General features: G+C 41.3%; 1 protein-coding gene across 1 annotated transcript in view; it reads right to left on the bottom strand.

Annotated features, from left to right (window-relative positions):
- slc6a2 (solute carrier family 6 member 2) overlaps window positions 1-27373 on the bottom strand; it is a 151213-nt gene that overhangs the window by 17042 nt on the left and 106798 nt on the right. The window contains exons 8-10 of the mRNA XM_080187021.1: window positions 23764-23876; window positions 11308-11436; window positions 5887-5986 (exon numbers count right to left, since the gene is read on the bottom strand). Of these exons, the coding sequence (XP_080043147.1) occupies window positions 5887-5986; window positions 11308-11436; window positions 23764-23876 (342 nt within the window). The remainder of the gene's footprint in view (window positions 1-5886; window positions 5987-11307; window positions 11437-23763; window positions 23877-27373) is intronic.

Genomic DNA, 27373 nt, shown 5'->3' with positions numbered 1-27373 from the left:
GAAACATGCATAAACATTATGAACATTGAGATGAATATAAATGTATATTTGAATTTTATGGAATGAGTTTGCTTTCAAAGCAAGTTGAGAACACAGTTAATCATTTTCTTCTCTGTTACAAAGGCCAAGTTAGTGAATGTTCAGAGTTATTGACCGTTTTAAACGTGCATTAATTACTAATAAATATCAACTTTATTTGGAATAGGCTGCACTTAATTTATTCAGCAGAAAGTGCAAACTTCGGTTAATGCACATCATTAAGTCGTCCTAATTATTTTGCACATTTGCAAAAGGTAAGATTGACACTTATAATTGCATTGTGGTGGCATGAAATGCACGAAATGCCACCACAATGCAATTACATGGCTTTCATCATTATTCTCAAATCCAAATGCCTCAACAGAATTCACTTTCCTTAAATGTCATGTCTGCCTTGAGGGCCTTGACAATGATCCCATTGGGTCATTCGGATAGCTGGATTCTTTCTCCAGTCCAGAGGTAGGAGGATAAAATGCCAAATCACATCACGAACAGGTTTTAATTAAAGCTCAGGGCTATAACACCATATCTTCTTCCAAACATCAGGTCATCTTCTGTCATTTGAAACATTAACCAACAACCTCAAGTAGCCCTGGCAGCCATCAGACAGTTTTAGAAATGGAGGCTGCAAATGCAGTATTCCGACTGGCATGTGGAAACAGGTCGGGATTTGAGGAATATCATTATAAACATTGGGATATTTATATAAATGGTCAAGTCCATTTTAATAATCACTAGTGAAGAAAATCAGTCTTGCTAAACAAAGCAAAATCAATATTAATTCTCAAAATCATCATTAACCATTTAAAAAATAATCAGAATAATTAGGGAAATGGGTGATTCTGCCTGCTGTAAAATTTCCTGATATTTTGGGTGGAATCTGTGGTGGGCACAACATGGATCATGCAAAGGACGGTTGACCTTGGGCTGGATTTTCCGGTCTTGGGGCAAGCATGGCCAGAAAATCCCATCCAATATCTTTTTTTATTATTTAATAGTGTCACAAGTAGGCTTACATTTACACTGCAACGAAGTTACTGTGAAAATCCCATAGCCGCCACACTCTGGCACCTGTTCAGGTACACTGAGTGAGAACTTAGTATGGTCAATACACCTAACCAGCATATCTTTCGACTATGGGAGGAAAATGGAGCACCTGGAGAAAACCCAAACAGACTTGGGGAGAATGTGCAAACTCTAAACAGACAGTGACCCAAGCCAGGAATCGAACCCCCTGAGTCCCTGGTGCTGTGAGGCAACAGTGCTAACCATTGTGCCGCTGTGCCTCCTCCCCCACTGTCAACATGTTTTGGATTTTTGGACAATGTATGTCACAAGTGGTACAATTTGCACTTCGGTGATGGTTACATTCCGTGTTTGTGAAGAAACAAAATATCAAGTGCTTGTGTTATGTTGCAATTGGTTTCAGCGTGTACCAAATTATCTTTTTCATTTCAAAAGCCATCTATATTTCTGTGATGATAAGAAATATATAATCTTCTGCCACTAGTTGAGGGACCATTAAGATTTATGAGCATGAAAAAGAGTGACAATATGGAAAAAGCAGTTTCACACAAAGCAGGAAAACTAATGCTCCCACTTCCAGATTGACCAGTTAATGCTTAAAACAGATTCCAGCAACCAAAAGCAATCAGTTAAAGAGTTGCATTGGTTTGACTTTTATCTGTGGTTTATACAATATTCTTACATCAATATAAGCACATTGTGAATGATATGAAATTTTACAATCTTCAGTAATAAAAAATGGTAATTATGAAACCTTTGATTATTCTCTCCTCACCCGTGATTAAGATTAATTTCTAACTTAATCATATGATTAGATTTGACAGTGTATCAATTTATCACAGCTAAATTAATTACAACACATAACAGTAGAAAAGCTACCTTCTCCAGATACATCCTCAGATGATAACACCTAGAGCAAACTTGATATGCAGAAGGAATTCAAAAATTATAGGTCATTAAGCAGCCTAATATTACAGCAAGGTACACTTCTGTGGTCTCTTTAATTCTCAATTGATGTGGAGATGCTGGTGTTGGACTAGGGTAGACAAGATGAGAGGTCACACAACATCGAAAGCTTGTGATTTCAACTAAACCTGCTGGACTATAACTTGGCATCTTTGACCTCTTATCTGATTCTCAATTATAATTGTATCTTTCGCTTTTGAAGGTGGAGAGTTATTTGCAAGCTGAATTCTCTCTCATCAGGTGAGGAGAGAAAATCCTTAACTCTTCTGTAATTCTGCAAAGCCATGGAAAAATCTTTACATTCCCTTAAGGCTAATGGGATGCTGGCCTTCATAGCGTGGGGGATTGAATATAAAAGTAGGGAGGTCTTGCTGCGGCTGTACAGGGCATTGGTGAGGCCGCAGCTGGAGTACTGTGTGCAGTTTTGGTCGCCGCACTTACGCAAGGATATTTTGGCCTTGGAGGGAGTGCAGAAGAGGTTTACTAGGCTGATACCGGAGTTGAGGGGGTTGAGCTATGAGAAGAGGCTGAATAAACTAGGCTTGTACTCGTTAGAGTTTAGAAGAATGAGGGGAGATCTCATTGAGATGATGAATGGGATGGATAGGATAGAGGTGGAGAGACTCTTCCCGCTCAGAAAGGACAGTAGGACTAGGGGGCACAGCCTCAAGATAAAGGGGGGACGGTTTAGAACGGAGTTGAGGGAGAACTTCTTCACTCAAAGGGTGGTGAATCTCTGGAATTCTCTGCCCGTTGAGGTGGTGGAGGCTGCCTCGCTAAATATTTTTAAGACGTGGGTTGATGGGTTTTTGATAAGCGAGGGGATTAAGGGTTATGGGGAGAGGGCAGGAATGTGGAACTGAGCCATGACAGATCAGCCATGATCTTATTGAATGGCGGGGCAGGCTTGAAGGGCTACATGGCCTACTCCTGCTCCTATTTCTTATGTTCTTATGTTCTTACGTTCATAGATGAGAATGGTTAGGTTTTACTGGGATACCTGATCATCTTGTCATTTTCTACTGCCTCGGTTCATCCAGCAGGTAATATATGTAACTTTCACTCTGCAAGGGTAGAAAGGAATGGGCGCAGGCCTTTCTATGGCTGCTTTGACAACAATATCACAGCAGTCTGAGAAGGAGCATACTTATTGTTGGATCACTGCTTGTCCCGTTGTTAATAAAAGTTAAGGATTATAATCGAGAATCATTTTCCTGTTGCTGTTGCCTAATGCCATAACCAACAATAAAGTTGAAGACTTGTCGAAGGAACACAAACGAGGATATAAAGTTTAGATGTCAGTTAAACTGATAATCTGGCTGGGCATTAAACTCTTCTGCCAGAGGTACCAGTATAAAATAGGGCATGGCAGCACTCCAGGTGCACCGACAACACAGGGAATACAGTGGTTAAAGAAGGCAGTTCACCATCTTCCCACTCCTCCAGCTTTGACTAACAAGCGTGAGATCAAGTGTTATACCTGTTCTTGTTAGCTTGGATCTGTAATTCCCTTGTCTGGGGATAATGAATTGAATTGGTTTTTGGAGCAAGCAAGGAGATGAATTCGGGGCTCACCCCATCCACTCTACACAGTGTCTTTGTAGCTCTGAGAAAGGAATAAATAAAAATAAAGAATGGACAACAAATGTTGACCTAGCCAGTGATGCTAATGTCCTGTGAGAGAATGAAATAATCTATTCAATAATAGAGTATTGGTGTTGTGCATTTTCAAAAAAAATGCATATTGTAGCATTAAAACTGAATCTGTAATTATATTTTATTAACACCAATACAAAAGCAAAATACTGCAGATGCTGGAAATCAGATGAAAGATCACAGATGTGAAATGTTGGTGTCCTTTGTCCACAGATGCTGCCAGACCTGGTGATTACTTAAGGCATTTTCTGTTTTCACTTACTTAAAAAAAATGCTGATAAAAGGCTAATAGGTAACAATTATTGTACCTAAAAAGGGGATAAATGTTAGTGCAGCCCATTGTAGTCCCTGGGTTATATGTACATTAATGTTATACCTAAGTCGAACAGATGACTAATGTCACAAAATTAACTTAAGGTAGAATTCTGTCAATAATTGGCAAAGTGACAGGTTCTGACAGAAAGCTGGTGTGTGTTTCTCCCCAGAAATACAGCCAGATTTTCACTCTAGATCTTCTGATGTTTTGGAAAAAAAGCGGTGGGGGGGGGGGGGTGTTATGCTTTGCAACGTCATTCTTGATGAATGGGGCTTAACGATGGTGCAAGGCCCATTCCAAAGAGATCGGGGTGTTCTTTTTAAAGTGTGCCAAAGAGAGAGGGTCTGTCCCACCCCTCCATTGTCGATAACAAACTCCAACCACCCCTCCCCCTCCAAATCCTTTCATTGTTGCCAGCAATCTCGTGCATTTCCACCCCCCCATCACTACCCACTCCCTAGCACCAGCCTTGGCAATGCCAACCTGGCACTGCCAACTTGGCACTGCCCCTTAAACAGCATAATGTTGTACCTGTCAGGGGTCAGATGTCCCCCTCACTCCGCTGGCGTGATTTCATGTCAGTGGGAATGATTACGAGTCTCCAGAAATCGCAATGACCACACTGGGTGGTCAGGAACATGGCAGTACAATGTTACAGAACATACAGCGAATCCGGAAGGTGAGGCGTTTTTAAATTTAAATTCATGGTAATTATAATAATCTCATTCTGAGTTCACAGATTCATACACTGCAGAGAAGGTCCTTTTGCCAACTGAGTCTACACCGACATGTGAGAAACACTTATGCTACCTACCTAATTCCATTTACCAGCACTTCATAGCCTTGAATTTCATGGCATGCCAAATGCTCATCCAGGTACTTCTTAAAAGCAGCCCATTCCAGACTGACACCACCATCTAGGTTAAAAAGTTTTTCCTCACATCCTCCCTAAACCTCCCCCTTCCCCCATCATCTTGAACTTGTGTTTCTTTGTAACTGACCCTTGAACTAAGAGGACCCTTTCCACTCTGTCCATGCCCCTCATAATCTTGTACAATTCGATCAGGTCGTCCCTCAGTCTTCTCTGTTCCAACAAGAACAGCCCAAGCCTATCCAACTTCCCTGCATAACTTAAGTATTCCATCCCAGGCAGTATCCTGGTGAATCCCCTCTGTATCTCTTCCAGGGCAATCATATCCTTCCTATAATGTGGCAACCAGAACTGCACACAGTACTCCTGCTCTGGCTTCACCAAAGTTCTATACAACTCCATCATGACTTCTCTGCTTGGGTAATCTATGCCTTGATTGATAGAGGCAAGTGTCCCATAAGCCTTTTTCACCACCCTACTAGCATGTGCTCTGCCTTCAGAGATCTGTGGACAAACACGGTAAGATCCCTTTGTTTCTCCGAACTTACTGGTGGCCTGCCATTCATTGAATATTTCTTCGTTAAATTACTCTTTCTGGAGTCCTAATTTCACTTTTCAGGGTTAAATTCCATCTGCCACTTATCTGCCCATTTGACCACCCTGTCTATATCTTCCTGAAGCCCAAGACACTCAACCTGGCCAATCTTTGTGTCATCCACAAACCTACCAATCCTACCCCACCCACATAGCCTTCCATGAAGTTTACATAAATTACAAATAATTGGGGACCCAGCACAGATCCGTGTGGTACGCCAGTAGACACTGGCTTCCAGTCACTAAAGCAGCCTTCTGTAATCACCCTCTGTCTCCCCAATACAAATGGTTATGGCCCCCTTGTGAGCGTTAACAGCTGCATAAAATGGGCCCGGAAAATCCCAGACTTAGTCACATCCATCAGCCTTTTAGTATCATATTCAGGTAGTTTCAAATTGAACAACAACATGAAACTTACCATAAAACCAAGACACCCCAATGGCTTCTATTAATACTCCGAAGAGGATTGATGTCCCTGCTGCAAATTGATCTAGCAAAGTGAGCACATAGATTCCACCCTACAAGAGATTTAAAAATATAATGAATAATTTGCACAACTCATGTTTTCATTCATGTTTTAACCTTGATCACAAATACAAAGTCCAAGATGAAGCTATTTGACAATGACCAGCATTGTTAAGAAAAATTAGGACTGAAAACCTCACAATTCATTGACTGACAAATATCTTGTGCAATCTCGATTACACTGGAGTGATAGGCTTGGTTAATATTTGAAGAATATTTATATTTTTTACTGTAAATGTTCACATTTTGAGCTCCTATATGTTATAATATTGGACCTTTTTAGCGTCCCTTCCACAGTGCTAAGTTCTGAATATTTGAAAGGATTGATTTTTGGAGCTGTGAGACAAATGTGTGATTTTTATTTAAAATCCATTATTGTGCAGATAATATGTAACAGACAGATTCTCTTCAAGTGTGAAACGGGGAATTGTATCGGTCCAGCAATGTGCAATTAACATGGATAGAATACGTCATGTGTATACAATGTACTAAAGTCTGGCCAGAAAAAACACACAATATGAAATTATCTCCTCTCAAAAAGAACAAACCGGAATGATGTTGAAGATTGAAATACCAGTTTATGCATCAAGTGGAAAGATTTCTTTTTTTAATGCTGATGACTTTATTAACTTCACTACTAAGGCATGGGCATCAAATATTGACAGATGAATGCTGATCCAATGCCAAAGCTCCTCGTAAGATATATTGGTCAGTCACTGAGTCTAACAGGCCCACCTGCATTAATTCTGTCCATTATATATTACATTGTATCAGTCCAGGGAGGACAGTTTACCAAGTAGCCATCAAACTTTCAGGATGAATGGTGCCTAAAGTGCAATTAGGAATCAAATATGCTCATTTACTCAGCCTTGTTGTATAGATATATAACAAAGCATACAGTGCTCCCACAGTGACACGGTGACACAGTGGTTAACGCTACCGCCTCACAGCGCCAGAGACCCGAATTCAATTCCTGACTTGGTTCACTGTCTGTGCGGAGTCTCCATGTTCTCCCGGTGTCTGTGTAGGTTTCCTTTAGGTGCTTTGCTTTACTCCCACAGTCCAAAAAATGTGCTGGTTAGGTGCATTGGCCATGCTAAATTCTCCCTCAGTGTGCCAGAACATGTGCTGGAGTGTGGCGATTAGGGGATTTTCACAGTAATTGCATTGCAGTGTTAATGTAAGTTTACATGTGACACTAACAAATAAACTAAAAAAAAAATTGGCAAGGTGGGGGGGGGGCTGGGGGATAAATATTAACCCTCCCCACCGCCATCCTCACAATGGACAAGAGAGGTGTTAGGGATATTGAACTTTTAAAATCGCAAAAGGCATTGACAAATATTAATTGTGACAAGGTGGCTTTGTTCTGCCTTAAAGAGGCAGGATTCTTCATTATAATATTTAAATCAGAACCTAATGGTGCAATTGGTGCATTATTTGAATTTAATGCTTGCTGACTGGGTTTCCAGGGTTTGGGAAACCTGGTGGCAAAATGGACACGTAGGCAGGGGCCTCCATTAAGCAAATGTTCTTTTTAAGCACTCCTTGTCAGCCAGCAAGTGCACGAGTGCTTCCTCTAGCCTCTCAAGCAAACCTTTTGGCATCTAAAGCCTTTCCTTCCTTTCTGGTCTCCCTCCAATGCCTGATCATGACCGAACTGCTCCATGATTAGCTGACCACCTCTCTCCCAATCCTTGGTTTTTCAGTCCCTTCCCATCGCCAGGCTCCAACAGCCAGCTCCCCCTCCTCCCACCAACACCCAATCTTCAGCCATTTGCCTCACAAAGAGTTGTGGACAAGAGGGCACTGACGTAAAGTTATCAAAAGAAGCAAATGCAAATATGACATAAAACTTTTACGCGTAGCAAGTGATTAATGTCTGGGTAGCGCTGCCTGAGAGAGTGCAGTAGAGGCAGGTTCAATCAAAACATTTAAAAGGGAAATATCTGTGATCTCAAAAGGAAGAATATTCAGGGTTATGGGGAGAAGGTGGGAGAATGGCACCATTTAGAGAGCTGGGGCAGAAAGGATGGGTTGAACAGCCTCCTTCTGCACCGTACCAACTCTATGATTCAATCATCTGCACCCTAATGTCCTCACCCCACCCCCCCCTTCCCTTCACTCCCATCACCAAGCACATTTGATATCCCCTCCCTCCCAGTAGGAAATGGAAACAAAAAAAGTGAAGAAATCCAGTCCTTGACTTTATCAAAATCTCCACATTCAGGTGTCATTCCCAACTCATTCAGCCCCTACATCGTCATAAATATTGGATCCTTAGGCCCTAATTTTACTAGCACGCCCACCCTGAGGCTTACAAAACGGCATTCTCCGTTGCCCTCATGCGCAATCTTATGAGCCTCGGGTAGGCATGCCAGTAAAATTCTGGCCTGAATCTCAACAAAATTTGATATATAACAGTCACTCAGTGTCAGGGTGAAACCGCTTAATTAACAAAAAATCAGCGAGATTAGTGCAGATTTCAAAATGTCAAATGCTGCCTTAACAGAAACGTTTATTTTGAGTGGGAATACCTGAAATATATAGAAATCTTTTGGTATTTGACTTCGAAAATCAGAATGTGCTCTGGGGCAACACCTGCATTAAATATATTTCAATTATATAAATAGCGTGGTTCAAAACACACTGAAAATATTCTTCAGTAATCCACTTTGATCAAATTTATAAGGGATGCCAACACTGTTTCAAAGTAATTAAAAAAATGATGTTTGTCAAACAAAGACTTTACTGCAGGTTAGGAATGACAGAATTGTATTGGACTTGAAGCACTGGAGTGTGCTACTGCATCTATCCTTGTTACTATTTAAAGATCTCATTTAGTTTCTTGGTTAGCAACCAACATCTCTGTTTGTTTAGCTGGACATTCGTTCCACTGTTAGCAATCAGAAATATATTTTCAGAAGCAATCGCTTAGAAGAACGATGTGACTTATTTCTTTATTTATAAGATTGTGAGTCTTTAACACACTCGTCCTCCCAGAACGCTGTTTCCTGAACTTAGTATTTGTAGATTCAGTTGGCCAGCTCCTGTCTCTGTCCTTTCCATCTCCAAGTCACTTGGAATGGTGGATATGGTATTCAGCCTATTGTGTCAAGGATATTGGCCAAAGGTCACAAGTGAGTGAAAGTGTGCAGCTGTAGACTGCTCATTATCCATATTGAATACAGCAGTCCTGGCAAACCTTGTGAAACTTTCACTGAACCTTCCCTTGGGGTTTCTCCCAATTGGCGACTGTACGTCCCCTTTTACAGAAACCAAGGATATTAGATATAAATGGGATTTCCACTGATCTTTTATCAAAGCTGAGAAATCCAAAGAAAATTCTGAGTCTAGCATTTTTTTAATAAACATTTTCGACTGGTATGAGTTTCGTTGGCAAGGTTAAATTTGATTGTCTTCATTTGTACTTGCCGGATTAAAGGTAGCAAAGTTGTAGTATTAGCAATCGTATCATCAATTCTTCTTCCCCACATCAAATCCAGATACACTGCATATCTATGTTAACTCATTCTTACCCAGAATTTTAGAATTCCTTTCCTCCCTCAGTTTTTCCTATAATTTTCAGTCTTTTAAAATTGAGATTTGGCATTATCTCATTATTACTTGCAGATTGTCCTTAGTGTCTGAATAGCCGCCGGAGTGTGATGACTAGGGGATTTTCACAGTAACTTCATTGCAGTGTGAATGTAAACCTACTTGTCACAATAATAAATACACTTAAAAACTGAATCTCTTTTACACTTTCCAACTTTGGGAGTAAGTTGCTCTATGGACCTTAGCTCTTTGATTTCTCAATGAAAGCTTTGGCTCAGGTACCAACATCACCTCTGAAGGTTATGGGTTCATGTCACGTGGTGGGATCTCAGCACATAAATCTAGGCTGACACGACATTGCAGTGTCAAAGCACTTCACTGCTGTACTGTTGTAGGTGCAATCTTTCAGATGAGATGTTAAATCAAGGCTCCGTCTGCTTTCTCAGGTCAATATAAAAGATCCTATGGCACTATTTTGAAGGACAGCAAGGGAATTATCCTGGTGTCTTGACCAATATTCCTCCCTCAATCTGCATTATCAAAACAGATTATTTGGCCACAATGACATTGCTGTTTGTGGCAGCTTGCTGGGAAATATTAGCTATCCCATTTCCTCCCTTACATTTCAGAAATACTTCACTGGCTGGAAATCACCTTTGGACATCCTGAGGTTATAAGTTGCTGTGCATAAACAAGCTGTTCGTTCTTTTTAGGAATGCAGTTGTTCTTACAAGTTTGGAGCGAACGGCAACAAACGGCATATGATGACCCTGATGTCAATAGTATCGATTATTAAAATGACACAACTGTTGTAGATTCTCCTGAAATCTTCCAATTCCTTTTCATGTTCCCCCTTTTCTGCTATGAGGCAACTGCTGCTGAAACAAACATTGCACTCGGATGAAATATTGGCGCTGTGTGTTCATGTAGCTGATCTTCATTTCCTTCTAACCCCTGTTGGGCAGAGGCAGGATGGTAACACAATGAAAATCGCAGCATTTATACCAACCTGATATGAGAGCCTTCACAGCTCTTCTTCAAGGTCAATTCCCCTATCTCAACCTACCAAGTCTGGCTGGACAGCCCCCATAGTGAACAGGCTATTCTAAAAGCACTGACACAGCTTCCTGACAGAATCAAAAGTAAGCCCAACCATTGTATGTCGGGAACTTTGACTATTTTCATCAGGCAGGCAGGCAGCGTACTCGCTGCACTCTGATGGAAGTGGTCTTTTAAAATGTGTGCAGTGTAAGTCGGAGCCCAAGTGTGATTACGCTCTTTTGCGATCAGAACAAAACACTTTATTTTGGTCATTTATCCATCTCTTGTTTACAGTGTCTTACTAAAAATACGGAATGCTTCATGAATTTGGCTGTTATTAGCTGTACAAATCAACTTCTTAGCTTATGCCAGCCAGATGCATCACTTAATGACAGGTTTAGAATTTTTTATAATTTTTGTCATTGATCAATAACCCATTGCAAATCTAATTCATGAACCGAGTGCTTCTGGCAAACGTAAAATTAACACCCAAGTATTCATGCTACACCACTATAAGGATAACTCATAGCAGGTACCTTCTTAACTTGCCACTCCATTGGGAAACTGCTGTTATGAATCAATCACCCATTTAGGCTATCAATAGAAATTTCAATGCAGTGGTTTATTGTGGCTGATTCACAGTGTCAGTTAACAAACTGACAATTCATTGCTTAGCCTTGTCATCACTATTTTCCAGACTCCATTAACCACTTACATTGGTGATGCAGAAGAGAGCAACGAGGAAAGTTCCACCAGCCGTTACAAATGTGAAAAGCTTTCGATGTTTCTTCAAAAATTTGAAGTCATCTGTGATTCCCGTAACAACTGCCTCCATACCACCCATCTGAGAAAAGGAAACCACATGGGAATAAATTCAAACTATAACAAATTCAGAGACATTATAATGTGGAAAATAATACAGGTTTGTAAGCAAAAAGCCTCACAGATAAGATAGATTAGATAGAGTTCCTACAGTGCAGAAGGTGGCCATTTGGTCCACTGAGCTTGCCCAACAACAATCCCTATCCCTGTAACCCCATACATTTATTCCGCTGATCTCCCTGACACTAAAGTGGCAATTTAGCATGGCCAATCCACCTAACCCGCACATCTTTGGACCGTGGGAGGAACCGGAGCACCCAGAGGAAACTCATGCAGACACGGGGAGAATGTGCAAACCCCTTACAGTCACCTGAAGCTAGAATTGAACCCGGACTCCTGGTGCCATGAGGCAGCAGTGCTAACCACTGTGCCACCCCATGATAAAAAACAATTATAACCACAGAAAATTCTGGAAATATACTGAATGTTCAAAATCTTCTGAAAGAGAAAAGGTAGATTGATGTTTTGGCTAGGACTCTACATTAACACTGACCTTACCTTGACATCCTTTAGGGGTGATTTGCAACTCTTGGTATCTCTGAGCATGGATTTTGTAGGCATCCTAAGACTTTTTGAGGAGGATTTTACAAATCTGCATGACCGACACACTTTTGTGAGTAGTCCTGGCAAGACCTCATTTATTGCTCAGCCCCAGTTCCTCTGAGAAGGGGAACTCAAAATATTAAAATGCAGAAAAGTTAAGCTATTTAATTCAAGCCAAATAACCCAGTGAAGAGGGGCACAATATTCATCATTGTTAAGTTGTGACGTAATGACAAGTTACGTTGGAGGAAACCACCAAATCCAATCAGAACGGCTACTCTGTACATTTCTCTTCTTAACAGTTCAGCCGAGTCTTGTTTCATTTCATGTTAACTTAGCCTGCTTTTGAAGAGGCTGAAGAAATGATGCAACTGTATGTCCCTGGGCAATATCATCATGTGTGTAGGTATAGGGCAATGTGAGTCAACTGCCATAAACACAAGGCACTTCAACTGCTTAAGTGAGTCAGTAAATGTCGCTTAACCCCTAGAAGATATTTATGGTAGACCCAAACTTGTAACTAGGGTAAAGAAAAAGACAATTTTCCAAACATCAGAATCCTTCTGCTGTAAGTTTTCTGTCAATGATTAATACATATACCACCTTCTTGGTGGTTACTTTAACAACCAGCTTCAAGCAACAATTTAAATTTGTATAACACCTTTAACATTGAATCATAGAATCAGAGTGCAGAAGAGGCCCTTCGGTCCATCAAGCCTGCACCAACACATTAGAAACATCTAAACTCCCACCTAATCCCATAGCCCTGAATGTTATGACATGCCAAATGCTCATCCAGGTACTTTTTAAAGGATGTGAGGTAGCCTGCCTCTACTACCCTCCCAGGCAGCACATTCCAGACTGCCACTACTCTCTAGGTAAAAAAGTTTTCTCCTCACATCCCCTATAAACCTCCTGTCCAGTGCCTTGAACCAACGTCCCCTTGTGACTGACCCAGATGAAGGGTCAGTAGACATAATGGAACATCCTGAGGTGATTCATTATGAAACAAAAAAAATCCAAATGAGATTATTAAGTCAGATGACTAAAAGCTTAAAGTTAAAATAAAGTTTATTTATTAGCCACAGGTCAGCTTACATTAACACTGCAATGGAGTTACTTTGAAAATCCTCTAGTCGCCACACTCTGGGCACACTGAAGGAGATTTTAGCACAGCCAATCTACCTAACCAGCATGTCTTTTGGACTGTGGGGGGAAACTGGAGTGACCAGAAGAAACCCACGTAGACACAGGGAGAATGTGCAAACCCCACACAGACCCAAGCCAGGAATCAAACCCACGTCCCTGGCGCTGTGAGGCAGCAGTGCCAACCACTGTGCCACCATGAAGCTTGGTCAGGGAGATAGGTTTTAAGGAGTGTCTGAAAGGAATGAAATGAGGCAGGGGAGTGGAGAGATTTAGGGAGAGAATTGCTGAAACTGGGGCCCAGGAGCAGAAAATTCTGGTAATATACTCAAATATTCAAAAGCGTCTCTGTTTCTATAGCTCTTGGGAACTAAGGAATCAAGGGATATGGGAGAAAGGAAGGGATCAGCATATCGAATTCATTGAAATGCCATGATCAAGATGAATGGTGGAGCAGGGTCCTCATTACCTATGTTGCTTGTTACTCCTGCAAAGAATTCCAGTAAATTACCTGAACATGATTTCCCTTTTGTAAACCCATGTTGGCTCTGCCACCCCATTATGATTGTCTAATTATCCTGCTATAAACACTTAAGTAATGGATTCCAGCAATTTCACTATGACAGATATTAGGCTAACTGGCCTATAGTTTCCTCCTTCTTGTCTCCCTCCTTTCTTGAATAATGATGTTATATTTGCTATTTTTCAACACACTGGGCCCCTGCCAGAATCGAAGGAGTTTTGAAAGATTATAGCCAGTAACACTATTATCTCTGCAGCCACTTCTTTAAGACAAAGGTCCTGGGGACTTGTCAGCCTTTAGGTTTAATAGATTTCCCAGTGATGATTGTTTTAAGTTTTTCCCTCACTTTCACCTCTTGATTCTCAAGTACCTTTGGAATTTTTTCTAAATCTTTCACAGTAAAGACAGATATAATGCTTCCTTGATTTCCACTATGAATTTCCCAGACTCATGGTCTAGAGAACCTACACTCACCTTAGTTACTCTTCCTTTTAACATACTTGTAGATCCCACATTACCTATTCTTACAGCCACCTTCTTCTCATACTCTAATTTCTTCCTCTTTATTATTTTTAGTAATTCTTTGCTGTTCTTAAAACCTGTCCAATCTTCTGACCTGCCAATCATTTGAACAGAATTGTACAGTGTTTCTTTCAATTTGATACTAACTATAACTTCCTTATTTCATCACAGACAACGCATCCTTCTCCAAGTTTTCTTTTTCGCTGGAATAAACCTTTTCTAAAGTTGTTAAATATTTCCTTAAGAGTCTGCCACTGCATCACATCACTACTGTCATACCTTTTAAACTATTTTCCCTGTTCAATTTAGTAGCACTGCCTTCATACCATTGTAATTACCTGTATGTAGGTTCAAAAGGCTAGTCTTAGACCCACACCTATTATCTTCAAATAGCACGTGAAACGCTATCATGTTACGATCACTGTCATCTGGAGGTTGCTTTATTATGACGTTACTGATTAATCCTGTCTCATTGGGATAAACCTTTGCAGAAGTTGTTAAATATTTCTTTAAAAGTATATCACTGCATCATTACTGTCATATTTTTAAACGAGTTTCCCTGTTCAATTTAGTAACTCTGCCTTCATACCATTATAATTACCTTTATTCAGTTTTAAAAGGCTGGTCTTAGATACACACTTCTCACGTACAAACTGAGTGTGAAATATTATCACATTATGATCATTGTCACCTAGAGGCTCCCTTACTCTGAGGTTACTGATTAATCCTGTCTCATTGCATATTATCATGGTGCAGTGTTAGCACTGCTGCCTCACAGTGCAAGGGGCCCGGATTTGATTCCGGCTTGCTTCTGGACTTTGCACATTCTCTCGGTGTTTGCATGGGTTTTTTCTAGATGCTCCGGCTTTCTCCCACAGTCTGAAAGGTGTGCTGGTTAGATGTATTAGCCATGCTAAATTCTCACTCAGTGTACCCAAACAGGTGCCAGAGTGTTTCGACTAGGGGATTTTCACAGTAATTTAATGGTAGTGTTAATGTAAGCCTACTTGCGACACTACTAAATAAACTTAAACTTAATGATCAGTTCTAGAACGGGTCGCGCTAGAATGCACTGCTCTAAAAAAATTGTCCTGAATATATTTTATGAACTAATTTTCTAAGTTACCTTTGCCAATCTTATTTCTCCAATTAATACACAGTTGAAAGTCACTCAAGGTTATTGTATCTCTTTTCTTACACATCTCAATTATTTCTTTCTAAACAGTAACTCTTCATAATTCTTAGGTAACTGGTATAAGTGGGGGGGTGGGGGGGGAGCTGAGAAAGGAGAAGCTGTCATTGGTGGATCAGTGAGCTTGACGGGAAAGGAGAGGTTGTGATTGGTGGATCAGCAAACAAGGAGGGGATGGGTGGCTATCATTGGTGGTTTCAATGAGCATGAGTAAAATAAGATGCAACTGACACTTAATAGAAACCAAAAGCCTATAAAAACAATTTAAGATTTATAACTTGAGTTTGCTTTTGGTTACATGGGTCTCTGAGCATTTGCTTTCTCCCAGGGCCCAGGGGTTATCCGTGTTTTTCTGGGAGCAGATACAGCTATGTGAAACAGCTGCTTCAGAAAATTCCAGAGTTTTGTGGACATTTCTTGAGCACATGGAAAACTGCTTATCCAGGCTTTGATTTCACAGGCCGTGACAAATGGGTTAAACTGGAAAGATTTGGCACTGGAGTCGGATACTGCCACAACAACCCCTTCCATTGGGGACACCGTGATTCATCCCTGTACTTTGGTGGCAGAGTGCAAATCATGGTGCATATAATCGACCAGTGGTCTGACTTGTGATGGTCTCACTGTTTTACACCAAGATGATCAGGAGGTTGCTAATTGGCCGAAGAATTTCAAACTTGACACTTAGCTGTCCATTAGTGTATATGATAGTGGTAGTGGTTTGAATTGTGGTTACCAACAATAGCTACTGCAGGTGAAAGGCCTGTGGATTTGTTTCTATTTTATTTATTCCTGGGATGGAGGCATTGCAATTGGAGGCAGCAGTTATCTCTGCAATTGAGAAGGTGGATATTCTTCATCAATCTCCATAATAATGTGGTGAAGTTGCATTTGCAACGGTGTTAGGTGAGGTGAGCAGTTCTAGGATTCATAGTTTATTTACAGTTTATTTGTTAGTGTTACAAGTAGGCTTACATTAACACTGCAATGAAGTTACCGTGAAAATCCCCTAGTTGCCACATTCCGGCACCTGTTTGGGTACACTGAGGGAGGATTTAGCATGGTGAATGCACCTAACACGCACAGTCTTGGACTGTTGGAGAAAAACAGCGAACCCAAAGGAAACCCACACAGACAAAGGGAGAACGTGCAGACTCACACAGAAAGAGACCCAAGCCGGGAATTAAATCCAAGTTCCTGGCACTGTGAGGCAGCAGTGCTAATCACTGTACCACATACGGTGACAGAGGTAGATCAAAAAATATTGCTGTTGTATCCCATTTCCGTCAAAACCCCACAGCTATGCCCTGTGAGGTTTCTTCCTTGCTTCAAAATGTGCGGTTCTTTTTCAACACTCCCAACTAATAGTGCCAGTTGCTGGACAGTTTAGTAGACATTCACCTAGGTCTAATCCTCAGAAACCTGAGCTCAATAAAATTAGTAACTTTTATGGTGTGGAAAGTGGCCTAATTGCACTCACTCATTTTCATTAGATAGGCACAATGATAGCCAAGTTCAGGGATCATTACCCCTGCCCACAATAATATCTGACTAGCCATTGAATTGGGACGTTTTGGAAGAGACCTAGTATGTGCCTCAAGCATGCATTAAATCCCTTTCATGTATAGACCTCGGGGCCTAATATCTGTATAAGACCACTTCTGCCAAATTGGACATCATTCATGTCAGATCTCTTTGACAGAGACTACTTCTATTTCCTAAGCAGTGACTGCCACCAAAAGGTTGGTTTTTAAAGCTTTCCTGTAAAGCAAGGGTGGTCCACTAACAGTGCTTATAATAGCCCCATGCTCTAAGCTTATTTTTGCTACATTTTCTCGCATCTTTTAGAAAGGAAAATGTTCCTCTGGAGGTCTGAGAGATGCCAAAAACCCACCCTAATAATGTAATGGGCCCCGAGGTCCAATTTTGGACCAACCTCAGGCTTTGTGGTAAGGGGATGGCTTCCCTTTCAGGCTCCCAAATGGATCAAAATCAATTTATTATGCTTCATGTCTAACAAGTCAGGATGGCACAATAGCACAGTGGTTAGCACTGCTGCTTCACAGCTCCAGGGTCCTGGGTTCGATTCCCGGCTCGGGTCACTGTCTGTGTGGAGTTTGCACATCGCCCTTGTGTCTGCGTGGGTTTCCTCCGGGTATTCCAGTTTCCTCCCACAGTCCAAAGATGTGTAGGTTAGATTGATTGGCCATGCTAAGAAATTGCCCCTTAGTGTCCAGGGATGCGTAGGTTAGAGGGATTAGTGGGTATGATGTGGGGGTAGGACCCGGGTGGGATTGTGTTCGGTGCAGACTTGATGGACCGAAGGGCCTCTTTCTGCACTGTAGGGTTCTATGATTCTAAGTCACTGTGTTCTGGATGCACTTAATGAGAAAGTTACAGTTTAAAGTTGGATTTTATTGTTACCCATTAAATTTGACATACAATCTAAAATCTCAACAGATGATGTAGTGGGTAATCTTCTGAGTTTGATATTGAATTACATTGTTGGAGCAATAAAGGGTCTGACCTAATAATATTTGATTCTGATAGTGGGAGACAAATATAGTTCCATTCCCTCACACTAATATCTAAAGAACTAACAGAATGAGCACCTAAAATATAAATGAGAAAAGAAACTGTATTACTAAGTTCATATTTTCCATTTGAACCTCTGCTAGAGTGGCAACAGAGTCGCTAAAGAGTTCTTCATGGGTTTAACCTAACAGAAGTGATTAACAAATTACTTAGGGGCATAGTTCAATAAGTCCATTAACACACGAGTATGACATTGGATAAATTTAGCTGCGATAGTTTTCAAAGCTAAATCAGTTTTCATTCGGGATCCATGAGAAATAACAGAATAGAGGGCTACAGCGGTAAATTTAGATGAGAAAATATGGGAGGATAAGTGACTGGATCATAAATACTGGCGCGGTTTGATGGGGTTGAATGGTTTGTTTCTGCATCATATATTCTACGTAAGAGTCATAGAGTTATAGAACAATACAGCATGGAAGGAGACCCTTTGGCCCAACAACTCCATGCCGACCATGGTTCCCTCCCAGCTAATCCCAATTGCCCATGTTTGGGCCATATCCCTCTAATCCTTTCCCATTCATGTACTTATCCAAATGCTTGTTATTGGACCTGCCTCAATCACTTTCTCTGGCAGCTCATTCCATATACGCACCACCCTCTGTGTGAAGAAATTGTCCCTCAAGACCCTTTTAAATCTTTCTGCTCTTATCTTAAACCTATGCCCTCTAGTTTCAATTCCCTTTCCCTGGGAAAAAAGTTATGTGCGTTCATCCTATCTATGCCCCTCATAAATTTGTACACCTCAATAAGGTCATGCCTCATTCTCCTGTGTTCCAAGGAGTAAAGTCCTAACCTGGCCAACCTCTCCCAAAAGTAGAAAATTCAGAGAAAACATATTCCAAGGTTTGAAAATCATTCATGGAATATATAATGTAAATGTCACTGGAATATTTGACAAATGGATCACTAGCTCAGAACTAAAAAGACTTGAGTATAATATTTAACAAGCTCTATCAAGATTTAAGATCGGAAGTGGTTAATATGTGAAGAGAATTTCACCTTCCAAAAGTTCATTGTTCAAGGTGTAGTTCTGGGATCTTTACTGCTTAATTATAATTAATCTCAAGCCTTAGCTGATGTTGGTCATGCAACAAATTATTCCAGCTTCTAGTTATTCAACTTCATAAGTATCTAATTAAAATGATGTTGAGTTATTAGGAAAAGGAGGGGTTAAAATGATTGAGTGATAAATTAAGTATATGATTGTTGAACTCTGGAGTAGTATTGCCAAGGAAGGCAACTAGTCATGAATGATGAATGTAGCTACAATATATATCCTGCAAGCAGATTCCTTTATCTTTTATGACACAGAAAATCTTTGAATTTTTTCTCAGAGGTGAAATGGCTTGGGCAAACTAACTGGATAGAAATGAATTTCACATGGTCCACGGCTGAAGTGCATGTGGTAGAGGAGTTGTCATTGTTTTGTTTCATTTCTTATATTTTAAGACTATGTAGACTTGTACATGAAGAACTATTACTTAGTCAACAAATGAATCATGAAAGCTTCAAGATGTTTGAAGTTAGAATCACAGAATTTTACAGTACAGAAGGAGGCCATTTGGCCCATTGTGTCTGTACTGGCTCATGAAGGAGCTACCCAGCTAGTCCCATTCTGCGGTCCTATCTCTGTAGCCCCCTAAATCCACCAGTTCTAAATATGTATCCAGCTCTCTTTTGAAACCTCCAGTGAAATCCACCTCCCCCACACTCCCAGGCAGCACATTCCAAATCCCAACAACTCTTTGAGTAAAGAAACTTCTTCTCATTTCAATCCTAGCCCTCTTGATGACCATCTTTAAATTGTGACCCCTAGTCATTGACATAACAACTAGTGGAAACAGAATATTCCTCTTTACCTTGTCAAAATTGTTCATTAGTTTGAATATCTCAATGAGGTGATCTCTTAATCTTCTCTGCTCCAAGGAAAAGCCCAATTTCTCTAATCTTTTCTTGTATCTAAAATTCCTTATTCCTGGTATCATTCTGGTAAATCTCTTTTGCATTCTTCCTGAAATAAGGTGCCCAAAACTGAACGCAGTACTCCAAATGTGGTCTGATCAACGATTTGTAGAAGTGTAGCATCCCTTCCTTGCTTTTATACTCTATGCCTCTATCTATAAACCCAAGGGTCATATATACCTTCTTAAGAACTGTTTCAACTTGAATGGCCACCTTCAGAAAATTATGCGCAAGAACAAAAGTTCCCTTTATTCTTGTACTCCTTCAAAGTTGTACCACTGAGCCTGTATTGTCTCCCCATGTTTCTTCTACCAAAATGCATTACTTCACATTTCGCTGCCAGGTGTCTGTCCATTTGGCCAACTTGTCCTCTGACATTGCTTAGCAAAGAATGATCCTTTGCCCCTTTCTTAAACAACAGTGTCACATTTACAATCCTCCAGTCCCCCAGAACTAATCCTGTTTTCAGAGAGGGCTGGAAATTTTCTGTTGACAGCTCCACAATTTGCTCCCTTACCTCTCCCGGCATTCTAGGATGCATCCCATCTGGGATTGGTGACTTCTTTACCTGGAATGCTGCCAGCCCTTTTAGCACCTCTCCTTTATCTATCACTATACTGCTTCATCCTCACAATTCCATACTCTCCCTGGTCAGTATCATCTGCAAATTGAGAGATTTTGCCCTCAAAACCCACCTCTGATCATTTATATAAATTAGAAAAAGCAAGGGTCCCAACTTATAAGTGCAAGGTGATTCATTTTGGTAGGACAAATTTGAATGTGGATTACAGGGTCAATGGCAGGGTTCTGAGAAATGTGGAGGAACAGAGAAATCTTGGGGTTCATATCCACAGATCTCTGAAGGTTGCCACTCAAGTGGATAGAGCCGTGAAGAAGGCTTATAGCATGCTAGTGTTTATTAACAGTGGGTTTGAGTTTAAGAGCCGTGAGATTATGCTGCAACTATACAGGACATTGGTGAGACTACGTTCGGAATATTGTGTGCAGTTCTGGTCATCTCACTATAAGAAAGATGTGGAAGCATTGGAGAGAGTGCAGAGGAGATTTACCAGGATGCTGCCTGGTTTGGAGGGTAGGTCTTATGAGGAAATGTTGAGGGAGCTGGGGCTTTTCTCTTTAGAGGGGAGGAGGATGAGAGGCGACTTAATAGAAGTTTAGAAGATGATGAGGGGGATTTATAGAGTGGACGTTCAGAGACTATTTCCTCAGGTGGATGTAGTCGTAACTAGGGGACATGGCTATAAGGTTCGTGGTGGGAGATATAGGAGTACTCCAAATGTGTTCTGAGGTAGATTCTTCACTCAGAGGGTGGTTGGGGTGTGGAATGCACTGCCTGCTGTGATAGTTTAGGAAATTTCAAGCGGTTATTGGATAGGCACATGGAGCACACCAGAATGATAGGGAGTGGGATAGCTTGATCTTGGGTTTGGACATAACTCGGCACAACATCGAGAGCAGAAGGGCCTGTACTGTTCTACATTCTATGTAACTTCCAAGCAAATTGCTGATGTGCCATGCGGCACCATATCAAGTGCTTTCTGAAAATCCAAATAAACAACATCCATGGCACTAGCCTCATCCACTGTCTGTGTCATATCATCAAAGAATTTAATTAAATTTGTCAGACATGACCAGCCCTTGACAAAAGGTTATGTTGACTGTCAATAGTATTAACTTATTTTTCTCTAAGAGTATATGCCCTCCATCAGTTATCCCACCTCTAATGTGAATCTGACAAGTCAGTAGTTTCCTGGGTGATCCTTTGCCCCTTCCTTAAACAATGGCGTCACACTTGCAATACTCCAGTCCCCCAGAACTAATCCTGTGTTCAGAGAGGGCTGGAAAATTTCTATCAATGGCACCACAGTTTGCTCCCTCACCTCTCTCAGCAATCTAGAATGCATCCCACCTGGGTTTGGCAACTTCTCTATTTGGTGTGTCGCCAGCCTTTTTTGCACCTCTTTATCTATCGCTATACTGCTCAGTTGTTCAACACCCACATTTTCAACTGGACCATCTTCTAATTTGGTAAAGTCGGAAGCAACGTATTCATTTAGTATCTCAGCCATACCCTCTGCTTCATGGAGCACTTTACCCTGCTTGACTCTATTCTTCACTAACCTTTTACCATTAATATGTTTGAAGAACACTTCACTATTTGCTTTTGTGCGGCCTGCCATCCTTTCCTTATGCTTCCTCTTAGCCTTCCTTGTTCCAGCCTTAGCTTCTCTCTGCACTTTAGATACACTTCCTGATTTCAAATTGCTATTACTATTCCAGTATGCATCTTATGCCTCTTTTTTCTTGTTTTCTCATCAATATCCTTAGTCATCCAGGATACTCTAGCTTTGGATACCCCGTATTTATTTCTCATGGGTAAATACCTAGCTTATACTCTACTCATCTTTTCTTTAAAAGTCTCCCAGTTTTCATCCACTGTTTCATCCATCAAAATGTGTTTCCAATCAACCTACTCCAGTTCAACTTTTAGACTCCTAAGATTTGTCCTGTTTCAATCCGTGACTGATTTTTACCCTTTCCCAACTCAATATTGAACTTTATTATATTATGATTGCTATTTCCCAACTGCCATTCCCCCTAACTGCAAGTTAGGGGAGTTTAATCCAGAACAGATGGTTTTCCTAGTTTGCACTTATATCATTGTGGTAGTTGGACAGTAGGTACTATAGATTGGAAATCTGGTGTATAATTTGCCTCTTACTCAGGTTTTAAAGTGAACACCATGAGAACCAAGGGAAAATTGAAATATATTGCTGCAGCTCATCACATATACAGACGTGTTATGAAGAATTTGTTACTAAAAATCTGTTTATTTTTGATCCCAAAAGTGTGATATATTTTGTCTCTAAACAATTATACTGAGTTGTTCTCAAGCCATGTGTTGCATTTGAGTGAAAGCTAAACACGAGGGCAGAGTAGGTGGGTTCAATGGCTTGTTTCTTGCTGTATATTCCATGAACTAGATTTAATATTTGTAATGGGATTCTCACCCACTGGTTTGAGAATTGGTGGGAAACCTGTGTTACTTCCATGGAGTAGGCACAAGCAAATTGAAAGCCAGGCACTTAAATAGCTAGTGTCAGGCCTTCCCCAGGATTTAAAACTCCAAGCAATGGAAAATCCATCAGCCAAGGGCAATCATAGGCCAGCAGCCCTCCATTGCTGGGAGCAGTGGTTGATACTGGTTATGCTCCAGAGACTTCATCAGGAATCATTGTTGGATCCCAGGATCCTAAGTGAGGGTGGGATGGGGTCATTGCCAAGGAGGCTGGAGCAAGGTGGGGGGGATATTGAAGGCCAAAGTAGGTGCCTTTCCACATTTCTGGGTTCCTCAATTGATCCCTGAGTGCCTGACAACAAGGGAAACCCCTGCTAGACCAATGGAAGACCCAGTAGGGTTTGCTGGGAAGCCTTTGGGAGACACAGGAAATCAGAGTTACTTCTATCTAATTCCTTAGTCACCACTAAATTCCAGTGGGCTCAGGGATCATTGGTGTCAATTGGCTCATTGACGATCCTAATTGACATCCCAGTGCAAGCAGGCTAGTTTCTTATATCGGCTCCTTCCCACCTCTAATTTAACCATGAGGGGTTTGTCTCATGTCTAGGGGACTGATTTGTGGCACGGCCTGTGGTTAAGAGGACACAGCCACCATGTTTCATGCCATGACAGTCTACATTAACTCCCACTCTATGCAATTCAATGAGCTACTATGGTTTAAAATGATGAAGAACAAAAGATAAAATTGTACCCTACTCACCGAGCTGTCAATTCCCAATGTCAGCAGCATTATGAAGAACATAACTGCCCAAAATGATGACCCTGGGAGAGTCGAGATTGCTTCAGGATAGATAACAAATACTAAGCCCGGACCTGCAAATGGAATAGTGCACGGTAAAGTAATCATTAAAATTACACTTAATTACAAATGTGCCCTCTATAAACAACAAAATGCCACATAACTTTAATGTAGAGCAAGGAAATAGTTCCAGGATTTATGCTTTATTAGCCTCAAAAGCCAAAGGTTCCTGTATACAAATAAAGGACTGACGATAACACTGATCTCTGACCAGGTCTGGAACTAAATAATCTGGTTTCTGAATGGTTTCTGAGAGGGTTGTCTGGATAAACCCAAAACAGAAGCCTGACAGCAACTTACTGAGTTTTAAAAAGAGAAGTCTAGTTCTCTCCCTCCATCCCTCCCCCCTTCCCCCAATTCATTTCAATTCAATTCATTTTCAACAATCTTAAAGCAAACATCAAAACCTGAACCAAGATTTCACCTTCTACTCAATCTTTAGCTCGGTCACTGTCTAGTTCTGAACTTGCTGAAGTTCAAAATGAGAAACTTTGGTAATTTTAATAACAGCAATAATAATTCAGGGAATTTCTGAAGTATAATCCCAAAGGAAAGAAAATCTGTTCTTCAAAAGAAAAATTGTTCCTAACCTATGCTGCTTCACCCATAGTCCCTCATAGCCTCCATACCAATACATGATTCTCTACCCATCTGCAATGGCCCCCATGCCAGCCTACAGCACTTTCATGCCCATTCACTCAGTTTACACTCTGCGCAGAATCAATCCTATAGCAACAATACCATGTGCAAAAAGGCATTTAAAAAGGCATTAATTCATAACTTCTTTTAAAAACTGCTTAATTGCAGCTCTATAAGTCAAGTAGACCTAAAGTATCAATAGCAGAAACTGTAAGTATTTGATACCTCTTTATTTTGTCTAAATAAAAATTGATAAATAGATCAAAGAGGAAAAGCTATGAATTAAGCAACATTTTCCTTTGGGCACAGCTGTTTCACTAGATTAATAAATGTCTGGGCTCTCATCTAAGAATACATAATGAGGCATACTCATCCCTATAATGGAACCAGCCAGGTGAGGAGTGCAGATTCAGCATCCACACTAGCTCACACCCTTCTCCCACCTTGACATGAATTGGGGGTGTTGGGAATAGAGCTGGGAGGAATCAGGTTCTAACCACCATTTTTAGAGGTCCACAAAGTCTCCACAACTCCGTGAAAATCCAACCCAGAATCTCAATGGACTTTCAACGGGATGTATTTCCACGGTGGTTATGCCATTTTCTCTGGATTTGCTGCCTTTCCACTCCATTTACAGTGGACATGCACTCAACAAGACTTCTGTTTCAAATATCCAGTGCTCACAGCTTTCCATTTATTCTTCTCAGCGATTGACCCACATTCAGTTATGAATTTGTCTGAGATGCAATAGAACTTCATTCCAAAACATTTGTAAGTTAGAATTCTGATAACTGCACATTCCACTATCCACAAACCCTGTTTTCCTTTGTCATGTTTGTTTTTTCCACACATTTGTGTCAAGTTTCCTTATTTGCCCCATTTCTCCTTCAATTTTCTTTTGTCAACTTCCATTGTCACAATTTGTTAATGAAGCAATCAAATCATCTCAGATACATTTTGAATTTTTTTTCCATTGTTCCAGTTCAAAACAAGAAAAACTCAAGTGGAAAATATTTCTCTATATCATGAGAACAGGTATTTGTTATTCAAAATAATTTGGAACAAGGTTGGAAAACGAAACAAACAAACAATGAAGTTGTGTTTCTACTGACAGAGGGGCAATTTTCACCTCTATTTTCAGGCACAGGTTGAAAATGGGCAGGACTTACCACTTCACCTCAACCCATGCGACTTTCAGAGAATTCCTCCAGTGCAGAAGGAGGCCCATCAGGCCTGCACTGACAACAGTCCCAGCCAGGCCCTATTCCCATAACATACCTTCGCCACATTTACCATGATAATCCTGCTGACACCAAGGGTCAATTCAGCATGGTCAATCAACCTAACTTGCATATCTTTGGTGCATGGGAGGGAACCGGAGCACCTGGAGGAAACCCATGCAGACAGTTGGAGAACGTGCAAACTCCACACAGACAGTCACCCAAGACTGGAATTGAACCTCGGTCCTTGGCGCTATGAGGAAGCAGTGTGCCTCCGTGCTGAGGTGAGCTGGAAAACAGGCAGGTAGTACACCCATCCGGAAGATGGCAGTGGGCTACTTAAATATGCAAATTGTGGTTCTGCTCCTTTTGTAGGTATTCAGGTATGAATGGGTAGAGTGTGCATGACTGAAATACTGGGATGAAGCTCAAAAGCATCCGACTGTAAGTTATTTTTGACCTTTGGTAAGCAGCATTTTAATGGTGTTTATTACAGCTTTGGGCATCTGGGTAGTGATTTTTAAATGATTAATTTCTAAGATGGAGCAACAGAAAGCGTGTCCCTAAAGCACACAACTTCTATTCTGAAAATATCCAGACAAGAGCAAGGAAGTAGATTTTCTTTTTATCTTTGCAGAAAGAGTCATTCTTTCCACAGCTGTTCCACTCCCATTCTGCAGTAACTTCCCAGAGTAACAAACTTGCACTTTCTATTTAAAGTGCTGAAAAACCTAATGTTGACTTTGGGACCCTGTCCAATTGGATTAAATCATTGACGTAAATGGCTTTCCTAAAATCCAAGTTCATTATACATGTTAGCTGCTTTCCCTCTTATTATTGTTTTTTTAATTGATTTGATAAAGATGTCATTCTTTGAATACACGTCATAGGCTGCATTCCAACCTTTATCACCACTTCAAGAAAACAAGGCTGCGATTTTCCCATCGCAACCTGCAACTTTTCTGGCGGGTTGGGGTGGGAGATGTGCGTTGCCAGCCTTGTTCCGGGATTTGCGCCGAGAATGCGTGTGCATCTCCCAGAGCTGGCGAGCAGTCGCCTGTCAGACTGTGCTGGAAACCGGCGGGAAGGCAGGTAAGTAAATTGAATCTGTTTTTAAAATGTTTTAAATGTCTTTTAAATGTGACTATCCGGTCTAGACTGAATCTCCCACCCTGCCAGGAGTGCTCCATTCCAGCAGGGTTTAAATGAACTCCCCGCGTTTGGCGAATTAGCGGGAGACCCCACTGGAATGAAGGGGGGGGGGACAATTGGGAACCGCCAGGGGGTCGGTCTGGGGGAGGGGGTGGTCTGCCGGGGTGGGCCTGCCAGGGTGAGGAGGGTGGGGGCATTGCCCCTGGTGGAGGGGAATTGGGCTGTGCATCGGGGTGCTCCGGAGGCGAAGGAGGGGTTCAGGGCTGGCCTGGGAATTGTTGTAGGGGCTGTGATCGGGCAATGGGTGGGGGGGGTGGCTGGAGGGGCAGCACTGTGTTGATTCCCAGACTGGCCAGCGAATCAGGCTGACCAGCAATCGGGGAGTCTGACAGATCGGGACCACTGCGCGTGCACAGGGTTCCAGGACTGTCAAACTCTAGCACGAATAGGCCCCACCTCCGGGTTTTTAATGATATTTATAACTGGGACGTCTGCAGTGC

This window comes from Carcharhinus amblyrhynchos, chromosome 4 (assembly GCF_965287045.1).
Source record: "Carcharhinus amblyrhynchos chromosome 4, sCarAmb.v2.hapA, whole genome shotgun sequence".
NCBI classification, from domain to species: domain Eukaryota; kingdom Metazoa; phylum Chordata; class Chondrichthyes; order Carcharhiniformes; family Carcharhinidae; genus Carcharhinus; species Carcharhinus amblyrhynchos.
Note: the sequence above shows the minus strand (reverse complement) of the source record. Positions and strands in the feature narration are given on the sequence as shown.